Below are 12,485 nucleotides of genomic sequence, written 5' to 3'. Positions count from 1 at the left end.
ATTCTCATAGTGTTACAATGTTTAATGATGGGTGGTGGTTGTGCGTTTATTTTTTTAATGCTTTTAATTTGGTTGTGAGTTGCCGAGAGACTGTCTTGTATAAGGTGACTAAAAAATTGAAATGATTGTTTTATTTATTTATTTCCAGCTTTTACAGGCCGCCTTTTACAATAACTGGTAAAGATGGTATTAATTTTAATTGTATTTTCATTGCTTCATTTATTTCTTATATTGTATGTTATTGTTTTACAGATTGAGTTCTATTAAATGCAAATTGTAATACAATATAAGAAATAAAAGGAGCATAAAGTTGCAATTAAAAATCACACAGCATCTAGCACAATGCATTGCAATTGCTACAACAGGCAGAAAAACCATTAAGTGGTCTGCCAAGACCAGAGCTTGGCAAAGTTACTTTATTGAACTACAACTCCCATAAGCCCAATCCAGTGGCCATGCTGGCTGGGGATGATGGGAGTTGTAGTTCAAAAAAATTAACTTTTACAAGCTCTGGCCAAAACCCACAGCAATTTTCAAGTGGTCTAGGGGGGCATTGGGAACCCCTGATGTATATTCTATGGCAGACTTTGCCAACCTGGTACCCTCCAGATGTTTTGAAATACAACTCCTATCAACCCAGGCACCAGGCTGGGGAAGGGTGCATTGTAGGTTGGATGCCCTGAATGGCTTTCCATGTTGAGTGTGTGCAATTCTTTCAAAATACAAACAGAGCAATTGTTCTCATACTGTAGCTGCTATCAAAGAAAGAAAGAAAAAATGAACAGGGAAACCCAAACATTATTTATTTAATCATTTATTAAATTTTTATCCCGCCCTTCCTTCCAGAAGGAGCCCAGGGTGGCAAACAAAAACACGAAAAGCACTTTAAAACATCTTAAAAATGAAAAACATATGAAAACAAAACATCTCTAAAAATATATTAAAAAACCAACTTTAAAAACATCTTAAAGACCCAATTCCAGCACAGACTGGGATAAAAGGCTTCCTGAAAGAGGAAGGTCTTCAGTAGGCGCCAAAAAGTTGACAAAGATGGCACCTGTCTAATATTGACAGGAATAATTATTTGCACCTTTGTCAGGCTACTAAGAGGAAAATCTCCCTGAGCTTGAGCAACCTTCTCACCTATTATCTGAGTTGATGAGAATGGAAAGTACATATTTATTTTAAATCAGGAAATAAGGGGGAAATCATGTAAGCTGGTATAACCCAGTGGGGAGGAGAGCCTGGCTGGGAGTCCAGAGTCTGTGAGTTCAAATCCCCGCTCGTGTCTCCTGGGTGTCAAGGGCCAGCTAAAGATCACCCCCACAGGGAGTGGCTCAGGGGTTCCGTGCCCTGCCACCTGTGCAGCCGTGGGCAAACTGCACAGTCCCAAGGAGCCCAATTGCCCCCCAGCTGGCAGTTGCGGACAAGGAAGGGGCTGGCTTGTGCAGCTGTGGCCAGCTGAGCAGGCCCTAGCCAGCTGGGGAGGACTAGCCTCAGAGGGAGACAATGGTAAACCCCCTCTGAATCGAAATATTTTGTAGGAAGCTATTCATACATAGGAGAGGCAGTGTGGTGTAGTGGTTAAGGTGTTGGACTGCAACCTGGGAGGCCAGGGTTCAAATCCCCACACAGCCATGAAGCTCACTGGGTGTCCTTGGGCCAGTCACTGCCTCTCAGTTTCAGAGGAAGGCAATGGTAAACCCCCTCAGAATACCGCTTACCATGAAATGCATGTTAATGGGGTTGCCATAAGTCGGGATCGACCTGACGGCACTCCATTTCCATTTCCGTGTGATTTGAGGTATGTGTGAGTGTGTTGGTTTAGAATGTTGATATGTTAAATATGAATGTGCTGATTTTGTAAGGGTGTATTTGAGTAAACTAAATCCCCCCCCCAACGGTAGTAAGACAAAATTCTGTTATAAAGGGGGCCGGCGGTTTTCATTGTTTTGCTTTTTATTATACTGTGATTAAGAAATCTGATTTGTTTAATCTATTGTTTAAAAATGAGATTGTTTTAACATGTTTGTTTTTCTTTGAACCATAGGGAATATTCTGTTTAGTCTATTATGTATTTTATGATCGTTTATTGTATTTCTTGTACTTAATTTTATATGCAATGTTTATACAATAGGGCCCCGCTTATATGGCGGGTTAGGGACCAGGCCCCTGCCGTAAAGTGGAAATTGCCATAAAGCAGAACCCATAGACTATAATGGGACCGTCACGTGAAAATGCCGTGAAAATGTCGCAAAATGCCACAAAATCGGAACGCTGGAATGCGAAGCGCTGGTAAGTGGGGCCCTACTGTATTACATTGATACTAAAGAGGATGTTTTGTTCAGTTAACAGTGTTATATTGTTTTTTGTCGTTGTTTTAAGATGTTTTGACTTGTTGTACACCTCTTAGAGTTTTATTTAAATATAAGTGGTATATAAATGGACTAAATAAATAAATAAATAAACAAACAGAGTAGAGAGTCAAACCTTCCCAGGTAGAAACACAGCCTGCCTTCTCCTAACCTGGTTTCTCCTCTCCCCCCCCCCCGATGTTTTGGACTACACCTCCTATCAGCCTGTCAGCATGACTTGACTTAGAAGATGACATAAGCACTATCAAGCTGGCAGCTTTTAAAAATTATTTCTGTATTTTAAAAAATATTTAATAAACAAATTCTGCTGCCTGATTAATTGGGGACACTTTTCTATATTAATTAATCTTTTTTTTTACAGTGCAATGTAACTGTCTAACTGTTATTGAGTTCAGGCAGACTTATTGCAAATTACATGTGTGTAGGATTGCACAGCCTTAACTCATTAACCTGATTGATAAATTAAATGTGGCAGCAACCCTAATCTATATGTTGGCAGAGGCACCAGCTGCTTCCTCGATCCATCACTCAGACATAAAATAGAAGCAACTCTAATCAGAAGCTTATGCCTCCACGCCCCCAGGCACATTTTTGTTGTTATGTGCCTTCAAGTCGATTAGGACTTATGGTGACCCTATGGATCAGTGACCTCCAATAGCATCTGTTATAAACCACCCTGACAGGATTTGCTATGGTTTATTATGAATTTAGCACCCTCTAGTGGGAACACGTTAGGAAAAGTCGCATGAGACTTTCCAGTGCACAGTGCCAGTTAAAGAACCATTCTGGCCCAACTGCACTGGCTACTGATTAGGGTTGCCAGGTTCATGGCCTGAGACTGATCCTGTATCTTTAGGAGAAGAGAAAGTCAGCCAAGTGCAGGTGTTCTTGCAACACTGTAATAGGCAAAACCACAAGGTAGAATTCTTCCTCCCCCCTGCACAACTTTTAAAGATACAGAAGACCTCTTGGAGCTGGGCCTGACAACCAAGAGGTCTTCTGTATCTTTAAAAGTTGTGCAGGGGGAAGGGAGAATTCCACCTTGTGGTTTTTCCCATTACAGTGTTGCAAGAACACCTGCACTTGGCTGACTTTCTCTTCTCCTAAAGATACAGGATCAGTCTCAGGCCAGGAACATGGCAACCCTACTACTGATAGGTTTCTGGGCTCAAGTGGTCATTTTGACCTAGAAAGTCTTATGGAGTACAGGGCCTCAATACCTCAGGGGCTGCCTCACATGAACGTCCCTGAGACCTACAGTCATCCTCAGAGAGCCTTCTCTGTAGGCTTTCTCCGAGGGAGGTGCAGAGGGTGGCAATGCCAAAATGGGCTTTTTCAGTGGTGGCTCCTTATTTGCGGTGCTGTTCCCAGGGAAGCATGCCTGGTGCCATCATTGCCAGCTTTTAAGCACCAGGCTAAGACATTCCTGTATGCCTATGCATTTGGTTCTTAATTTGGATCACACCCTGGTATGAGCCTAGCTTCTTGTAGTGCTCATCTTTAACTGGAGTGAGGCAGGATTTGTCCTTTTTCTAATATTGTTGAACGAGAACTTTAGGAATTCTATCTGACTTATGCTGTTTTTTTGTATCTGTTTTTAATCGATCTTTACTGGTTTTGTATTTTATGGAGTTGTCACTTTGAGACTTTTTTTGTAGAATGGAATAAATGTAATAAATATTAATAATTCTGCTTATTACATGGCTACACAACAAGGTTTGTTGCACACTTCAGAGGCACGTTACCAAATTCTTCCAAGCTACGTAGGAATTGGATTGGACTGTGAAAGACCAACCGAAATTGTGTTTGCATTTTTACAAATTTGTAAGGCAGTACAATATTATTGGAGGAGGTAAGGTCTCTTGCTCCCCTGGTACATTCATTATAGCTGCCCAATTTCCCTGCTTTTTAAAGTTTGATAGAAATATCTGTTGAGTCCCCAATATTCTCTGGGAAGAGGGGCTGACTGTTAAATGACTCTGGCCACTGGACCTCTGTTAGGGGAATAAAAATCTCCTAACAACCAGGGCTGGCACCAGCCTGCCTTGGGCGCACATCTCCTGCCTGTTCCACCTGCCTCTCTCCTATCTTCGCAGGTGCGTGCGCAGGGCTGCCATCAACCAAGATGGCGGCAGAGGCTTCTCTAAGGGGCTGATGCCCCCGCCGCCATCTTAGTAGTGGTTAAGGTGTTGGACTACAACCTGGAAGACCAGGGTTCAAATCCCCACACAGCCACAAAGTTCACTGGGTGACCTTGGGCCAGTCACTGCCTCTCAGCCTCAGAGGGAGGCCATGGTCAACCACCTCTGAATACCACTTGCCATGGAAACGCTGTTCATAGGGTCGTCATAAGTCGGAGTTGACTTGAAGGCAGTACATTTTAAGATATTTTAAAATACTAAGCAGTTTAGAAATGCTTTTAAATATATTAAATAAATAATTTTTGCATTTAAAAAAATCAGTTAAATCTTTGCAACATTATGACTATTGGAATAGAATGCAGTCTTCTGCTGCTGCCCTGACGCTAAACAAATTTATGTGGGAATAAGCACCACTTTATTGTAGAAAAGAATATATTTTTAAATTGGCATCTGTAACCATGTAATGGCCCAGCCAGCTGTCCCCAACTAATTTTTTTTTTAAAAAAAAATAAGAGATGCTGTTGCCTTCTAGAGGTTGTCTAGGCAGTGCTGTCTGGGGCTGATGGGAAATGTAGTCCAAAACATCTGAAGGGCACTGAGTTGACAAGGGCTAGTACACGTCAACTTTTCCAAACTTTCTGGTTACCAGTGGAAAGTTTCTGTAGTGTCTGCAATAGCATCTTCTACCAGTAGAGGGCAGTGTTACTTTGTACTTCCCAGAAAACGTCATTGTATTAAACTGCTTTGGAGTTTGTGTGAACTACTTCTAGCAGTTCGCCTTTTTAAAACCCCTTTATAACAGAGTTGTTTGATCTTCCCTCAACCTTTTTTGATTTCCCTCAAAACAGAAGGGAGTAGAAAAAGAGGAAAGCCAAAGAAGAGATGGAATGATTCCATAAAGGAAGCCACAGACCTGAATTTACAAGATCTGAACAGGGTGGTTCATGACAGGTGCTCTTGGAGGTCACTGATTCATAGGGTCACCATAAGTTGAAATTAACTTGAAGGCACATAACAACAACAAGTGTGGTGTAGTGGTTAGAGTGTTGGACTGCAACATGGGAGACCAGGGTTCGAATCCCCAGTCACTGGGTGACCTTGGGCCAGTCACTGCCTCTCAGCCTCAGAGGAAGGCAATGGTAAACCCCCTCTGAATACTGCTTACCATGAAAACCCTATTCATAGGGGCGCCATAACTTGGAATCGACTTGAAGGCAGCCCATTTCATGTTTCCTCTTTAGCATTTTACAGTTTCGCTGCTTTGTAAAACTAAGAAAACACAGCACCAAAATCACTTCCCCACCCATCCTCTGGATCAGAAAAAGCTGGTTTTGGCCCTGCATAGGCGAAGGGTCTTTAGCATGAAACTGCTAAAACAACCACCACCACCCAGTCTTCCTCCCAAGTTTGGGGCTGGCAAGGTGGTGGTAGAACTTATTCTTATCCTCCATGAATGATTTGTCTAACCCTCTTTCAAAGCCATCCATTTCAAAGCAAATTCCATCATTCAACTATGCGCTGTGTGAAGATTAAGTACTTTCTTTTGTCTCTCCTGAATTTCCCAGCATTCAGCTTTATTGGATGTCCATGAGTTCTAATATTATATAAGAAGAAAAACTTTTCTCTCTCCACTGTCTCCAAGCCATGCATAACTTTATACCCTTCTATCATGTCTCCTCTGACTTGCCTTTTCTCTAAACTAAATAGCCCCAAGTGCTGCAACCTTTCCTCACAGGGGAGTCGCTCCACCCCTTGATCATTTTGGTGGCCCTTTTCTGAACCTCGTCCAACTCAACAATATCCTTTTTGAGGCAAGGTAACCAGAACTATACACAGTACTCCAAGTGCTGTTGCAGCATAGATTTGTATAACAGCATTATATTAGCAATGTTATTTTCAATCCCTTTCCTAACGAGCCCCAGCATCATATTAGCTTTTTTTCACAGATGCCGCACACTGGGTCAACATCTTCACTGGGTATCCACAGTCTCATTCCTGCTCAGCCACAGCCAAATCAGACCCCATGAGCATTTATGTGAAATTTAAGATTTTTTTGCCCCAATGTGCATCACTTTACGCTTGCTTACATTGAATTGTATTGGCCATTTTACCACCCATTCTCTCAGTTTGGAGGGCTCCTTCTGAAGCTCTTTGCAATCTTTTTATTTTAACCACCCTGAACAATTTGGTATCATCAGCAAAGCTGGCCACCTCACCGTTCACCCCTAACTCCAGATCATGTATGAAGTTACAAAGCACAGATCCCCAATATCAGTCCTTGGGACACTCCATTTTTTACATGCGTCCTTTGGGAGAACTGCCCATTTATGCCTACTCTCTGCTTCATGTTTCTTAACCAATTACTGCTCCGTTTAGGGTTGCCGGGGTCAATCCGTTATGTTATGTGCCTTCAAGTCGATTAGGACTTATGGTGACCCTATGGATCAGTGACCTCCAACACGATCTGTTATAAACCACACTGACAGGATTTGCTATGGTTTATTGTGAATTTAGTACACTCTAGTGGGAACACATTAGGAAAAGTCGCATGAGACTTTCCAGTGCACAGTGCCAGTTAAAGAACCATTCTGGCCCAACTGCACTGGCTACTGATTAGGGTTGCCAGGTTCATGGCCTGAGACTGATCCTGTATCTTCAGGAGAAAAGAAATTCAGCCAAGTGCAGGTGTTCTAATCAACGCTCCTCACCAGGGGGAACTGAAAGCTAAGCCCCATTCAAGATCCTTTGTTTCCTTGATTCCCATTAGGATACAAAATCCTGGATTTGCACCAGCACGCAGATGAAGAAGAGGAAAACGGTGCCGCTCTTCTCCTCGTACACGGGGCAAGGGTTCATGGTGCGATGCTCGGGCAGCGTAGCCATCATTAGGGTTTCCTTTTTTTTTTTTTTTTCAATAATTTTTATTCAGATTTTCATAAAACATACAAGACAAAATCATAAAACATTCAAAGACAAAAAACAAAATCAAAAATAGTTAAACAAAAAGAAAAAAAGAAAAAAAAAAACAAAAATAAAAAATAAAGAGTAAAATATTGACTTCCCATTTGTCAAAGATCAAATCAGTTATAAGTCTATAATATATAACAATCCTGTCTCTTAAGTCATATTATAAAATCACTTTCCTCCAGTAGTTATCTTACTTAATCATCAAATCTCATAAACATTACTTTATTCTTTCCACAAAAAGTCAAAGAGAGGTTTCAATTCTTTAAGAAATATATCTATCAATTTTTTTTTCCAGATAAGCATATCGATTAATCCATCTCATTACTAATTATGATAATCTTATTGTCATAACCATAGTCAAAATAAACATTTCAATTAATCCATCACATCAGAATCTGTTAGGTTCAGTAATTTCAGTAGCCATTGTTCTATTATCCCTATTAGTTCCATTTTCCATCTTCCATCTTCAGTAGTCTTGTTAAGTCCAGTAATTTCAGTATCCAATCTTCCATTATCAGTATTCCATAATAATCTTGCTGTCAAAGCCATAGTCATATAGTAAGAGTCTGATGGGAATTACCTCTATCCCAAATATTTTCTTGCCATCCATTCTGAATAGGTTGCTGAAATACTGCTGTAAAATCATATCTCTGTTCTTTTTTTCAAAATACACTGGGTCATCTCTTGAAAGTTTTTCCATTGTCACATGGCTGCAGTTAATTCCATAGATTTTCTCTATATTGGGCTCCATCACATCATTCCAGTCCAGAAGATTATCCATGCCATTGATAACTTTATCTCTAGAATCTTCATTAATTTCTTCAGAGATAACATTGAGTTCCAAACAATAGATTTTATTTCTAAAGTCCATAGACTCCAAATCTTGTTCCTGTTCCACGTTTGTTCCAATCTCCGGGATCTCCTCTCTCACAGGGACCCCTGTTCCAGTCTCCAGGGTCTCCTCTCTCACAGGGACCCCTGTTCCAGTCTCCAGGGTCTCCTCTCTCACAAGGACCCCTATGTCTTTAATCTCCTGTGTCTCCAAACAATAGATTTTGTTTCTAAAGTCCATAGACTCCAAATCTTTTTCCTGTTCCACGTTTGTTCCAATCTCCGGGGTCTCCTCTCTCACAGGGACCCCTTCCAGGGTCACCTCTCTCACAGGGACCCCTATATCTTTAATCTCCTGCTTCATTTTACTCAATTCAATTTTCAGCTCCTTACAACCCTGTCGCAGGTTTTGTTTCGTTATCTCAATCTCATCCATTATTTTCTGAAACATAGTTATTTCCAGCTTCTCAGCCACTTTCTTAATTGCCATTTTAAAAGAAAAATATAGGAAAACCACTTCTTATTTCAGCAACAATTGGGTTAATACTCCAAACTTGGTGACATCACAGTATAAACAGAGCAGACAGCCTTATCTCTCCATGCTTAAGTAAACAAAATGCAGTTCCCAGGATCGAAACAATTAATGGCGGTCGTCAGGAAACAGATTCGTCAAAATAAAATAGACCAAAAAGAGAGTAGTCTCAGACAATATAATATTCTTCAAAATAAAAATCTGGAATAGAAATCCCTCTTCTGTGTATATCTTTAGAATGCAAATCCAGGACAGCTTTTTGCAACAAAAACAGAGATAAGCTATTAATTAGTGAGTAGCAGAGAGAAGTTATGGCTCCCCAGTGAGATGTCAAAAACCGATCAATCTGGCAAATCTCTTTTAAACAGCAACAATTTAAGTCAAGTAAAAGAAAAATATAGAAAGAAGGGTGCTTGCCTGTTAGTGCGTTCTCTCTTAGAAGATAAGATGAACGTTCGCTTTATCAGATAGAGCTTGTTGTTGAAAATCCGTCCCACCTTCGTCGGCTGGACCTCGTCCCATAAATTAATGAGATCTGGTCGTCCCAACAAAAATAGGCTTTGAGGTTAATCTCTTCGTTTCTCCCTACCCGGGAGAAGTTTAATCAGTCAAAAAAAAAAAAATCTGACTGATATATCTGAATAAGCTTCTTTTGAGGCAGGAGCCCGTCTCAAAAGCAGGCACAGGCTAAGTCACCCTTCCCGGAAGTCGCCATCATTAGGGTTTCCTGAGGACCCCACTAGAGCAAAACAGAGAAGGAACAAAATCGTCAACCCAAAGGCTTTGCTCTCTGCATGACAAAGAGCACCTCTGCACAGAATATACCTCTACACTGGCATTAAGTTAGTTCATTACATATATGAATCGCTTCCCACAACAAAAAGTCCTAAAGCCATTTAAAGCAAAAATAAAATACAGAAACATAATTTAAAATATAATTAGAGTAAAACATCCAATCATTGGTGCTACCTAAATGTCTGGGCAAACAAAAACTTCTTTGCCTGGGGCCAAAACAATGAAAAAGCTGGTGCCAGGCAGGCCTTCTTGGGAAAAGCATTCCATAGATGGAGAGCTACTGCAGAAAAGGCTAGTTCTCTCATTCCCACCCTCCAGACTTCCCTCAGAGGTGCCATTATTATTAACAACAACAACGTTTATCAGTTGCTTTATACAATAAAAAGTCTCAAAGTGACCAGGCAAGATAAAAATGAAACAAATAAAAGCAATGTAAAACTTGCTGTTGTTATGTGCCTTCAAGTCGATTACGACTTATGGCGACCCTGTGAATCAGAGACCTCCAAAAGCATCTGTCGTCAACCACCCTGTTCAGAGCTTGTAAGTTCAGGTCTGTGGCTTCCTTTATGGAATCAATCCACCTCTTGTTTGGCCTTCCTCTTTTTCTACTCCCTTCTATTTTTCCCAGCATTATTGTCTTTTCTAGTGAATAATTTGTTGTGCAGATCGGACCTCCTGATAAGATGGTATCTGCAGGAGGCTCTCACCTGCAGAGCTCAGTGATTGGCTGGGTATATAAGGGGTAAGACGGTCTTTCAGGTATCCTGGTCCCGAGCTGTGTAGGGCTTTGTACGCCAAGACTAGAACCTTGAACTTGGCCCGGTAGCAAATGGGCAGCCAGTGCAATTCTTTCAGCAGCGGGGTGACATGTTGACGATACCCTGCCACAGTGAGCAGTTGTGCCGCTGCATTTTGCACCAGCTGCAGCTTCCAGACCAGCTTCAAGGGCAGCCCCACAGAGAGAGCATTACAGTAATCTAGCCTGGAGGTTAACAGTGCGTGGACAACAGTGGTCAGGCTATCCCGGTCCAGAAACTGCCACAACTGTCTTAAAATGCAAAACGCACAAACCCCTGAATGAAATCAGGAACAGCACAGTCAGCACTTCCTGCCCCTGGTGTTACCTGGACAGACGTCCCTTCCTTCTGCCCTCGCCTCATCACCAGGAACTTCGCATCTTCGTCTCTGGGCGATGAGCGCTCCTCTGCAAATGCCAGGAAAGTGGACTCGGAGGGCAGGTACAGCAGAGCTGGGATGCGGTAGGTGAGGCCCCCACGTTTCTTCTGGCTGAAAAGAGCCACCTTCCCAGAGCCAAGCTGAACCCTGGCCATCTTTTCTGGGCACAGAGATATAAGGGGGGGGCAAGGAGAGGGAGAGAGAGAGATCTCAGAATCAGAGCAACACTAGTTTGTTGCATCGAACAGCCACAGAGGGCAGCATACCCTGAACTTTAAGACCATGTCCAGATGTCTCTGAGAGCCAGTGTAGTGTAGTGATTAGATTAGAGCAGCCTTTTCCAACTGGTGTGCCTCCAGATGTTGTTGGGCCACAACTCCCATCAGACGCAGCCATTGGCAATGCTGACTGAGGCTGATGGGAGTTGTGGTCCAACAACATCTGGTTGGGAAAGGCTGGATTAGAGTGTTGGACTACAACCTGGGAGACCAGGGTTCGAATCCCCACACAGCCATGAAGCTCACTGGGTGACCTTGGGCCGGTTACTGCCTCTCATCCTCAGAGGAAGGCAATGGAAAGCCCCCTCTGAATACCGCTTACCATGAAAACCCTCTTCGTAGGGTCGCCATAACTCGGAATCGACTTGAAGGCAGTCCATTTCCATTTCCAGACGTCTCTAACCCTGATTCAGGAACCAGTGGCAGCTGATGGCTGCATATCAGCACCTCGGACAGGTCCTTGAAAGTTCAGACTAAAAGCTGGAGCAGACTCCACTGCCACACTGACATGGAACCACCAGCTACCACTGCCAGGAACAGTATTTCAGTAGCCCAGTGAATGTGCCATTTTGGCTCATACCAAAGCCTCACCAATCAACGCTCCTCACCAGGGGGAACTGAAAGCTAAGCCCCATTCAAGATCCTTTGTTTCCTTGATTCCCATTAGGATACAAAATCCTGGATTTGCACCCTGAAAGTGACATTTTGTTCTGGGACTTAGACCTGGAGAAATTTCACATCTCTGACGGGAACCACTTTGGATTACAAGCCTGCCTGCTTGCCCACCCATGCTTGTACTAAATCATTTGTAGCTAATTGACAACCTGGGAAGAAAATAAACAGACCCAGTTTACAAAAACACTAAGCTTGGTCACCTGAAGGAGATTCCTACTCAATCAGTCAATCAAATACTTTATTGCTTCTAGCCGTTGGCCATCGCAAAACACATTTAAAAAACACAACAGTAAAATTTGTACAATAAAATGCAATATGTTCTGTCTTGGGAAATCATGGCTGCTTGGCTTTGTTTGTATTGTCTTTCACTATTTGGGCTCTTAATCTCTTCGCTGCCATGGCAAAGTTTGTAACCGCAATGGTCACCTCCTTAAAATTGTCAGCCAAGAGGTCAGTAAGTATAAATTCCTGTACTAGGCCCTCTCTAGGTTTTAGGAAGGGATCTAAAAAATTATGTCTCAGGGAATTGTAGAGAGGACAATAGAGCATGTAATGGGGGAGGTCCTCAATCATATTATTCCCGCATATACAGAAATGCTGGTTTCTTGGCACTCCCTTATACCTTCCCTCTAAAACTGCTGAGGGCATTGTCTGAAACCTCATTTCTGTAAATGCTCTGCGTTTCTGTGGACAGGAAAGGGTGGAAAAATAAGCG

At 42.3% G+C, this 12,485-nt stretch overlaps 1 protein-coding gene across 1 annotated transcript in view; it reads right to left on the bottom strand.

Annotated features, from left to right (window-relative positions):
- Positions 1 to 9,425: 9,425 nt before the first annotated feature.
- LOC133364836 (uncharacterized) overlaps positions 9,426 to 12,485 on the bottom strand; it is a 33,895-nt gene continuing 30,835 nt past the window's right edge. The window contains exons 4-5 of the mRNA XM_061585698.1: positions 10,766 to 10,977; positions 9,426 to 9,585 (exon numbers count right to left, since the gene is read on the bottom strand). Coding sequence (XP_061441682.1) covers positions 9,517 to 9,585; positions 10,766 to 10,977 — 281 coding nt within the window. The 3' untranslated portion in view covers positions 9,426 to 9,516. The remainder of the gene's footprint in view (positions 9,586 to 10,765; positions 10,978 to 12,485) is intronic.

This window comes from Rhineura floridana, chromosome 10, assembly GCF_030035675.1.
Source record: "Rhineura floridana isolate rRhiFlo1 chromosome 10, rRhiFlo1.hap2, whole genome shotgun sequence".
Lineage (NCBI taxonomy): Eukaryota > Metazoa > Chordata > Lepidosauria > Squamata > Rhineuridae > Rhineura > Rhineura floridana.
Note: the sequence above shows the minus strand (reverse complement) of the source record. Positions and strands in the feature narration are given on the sequence as shown.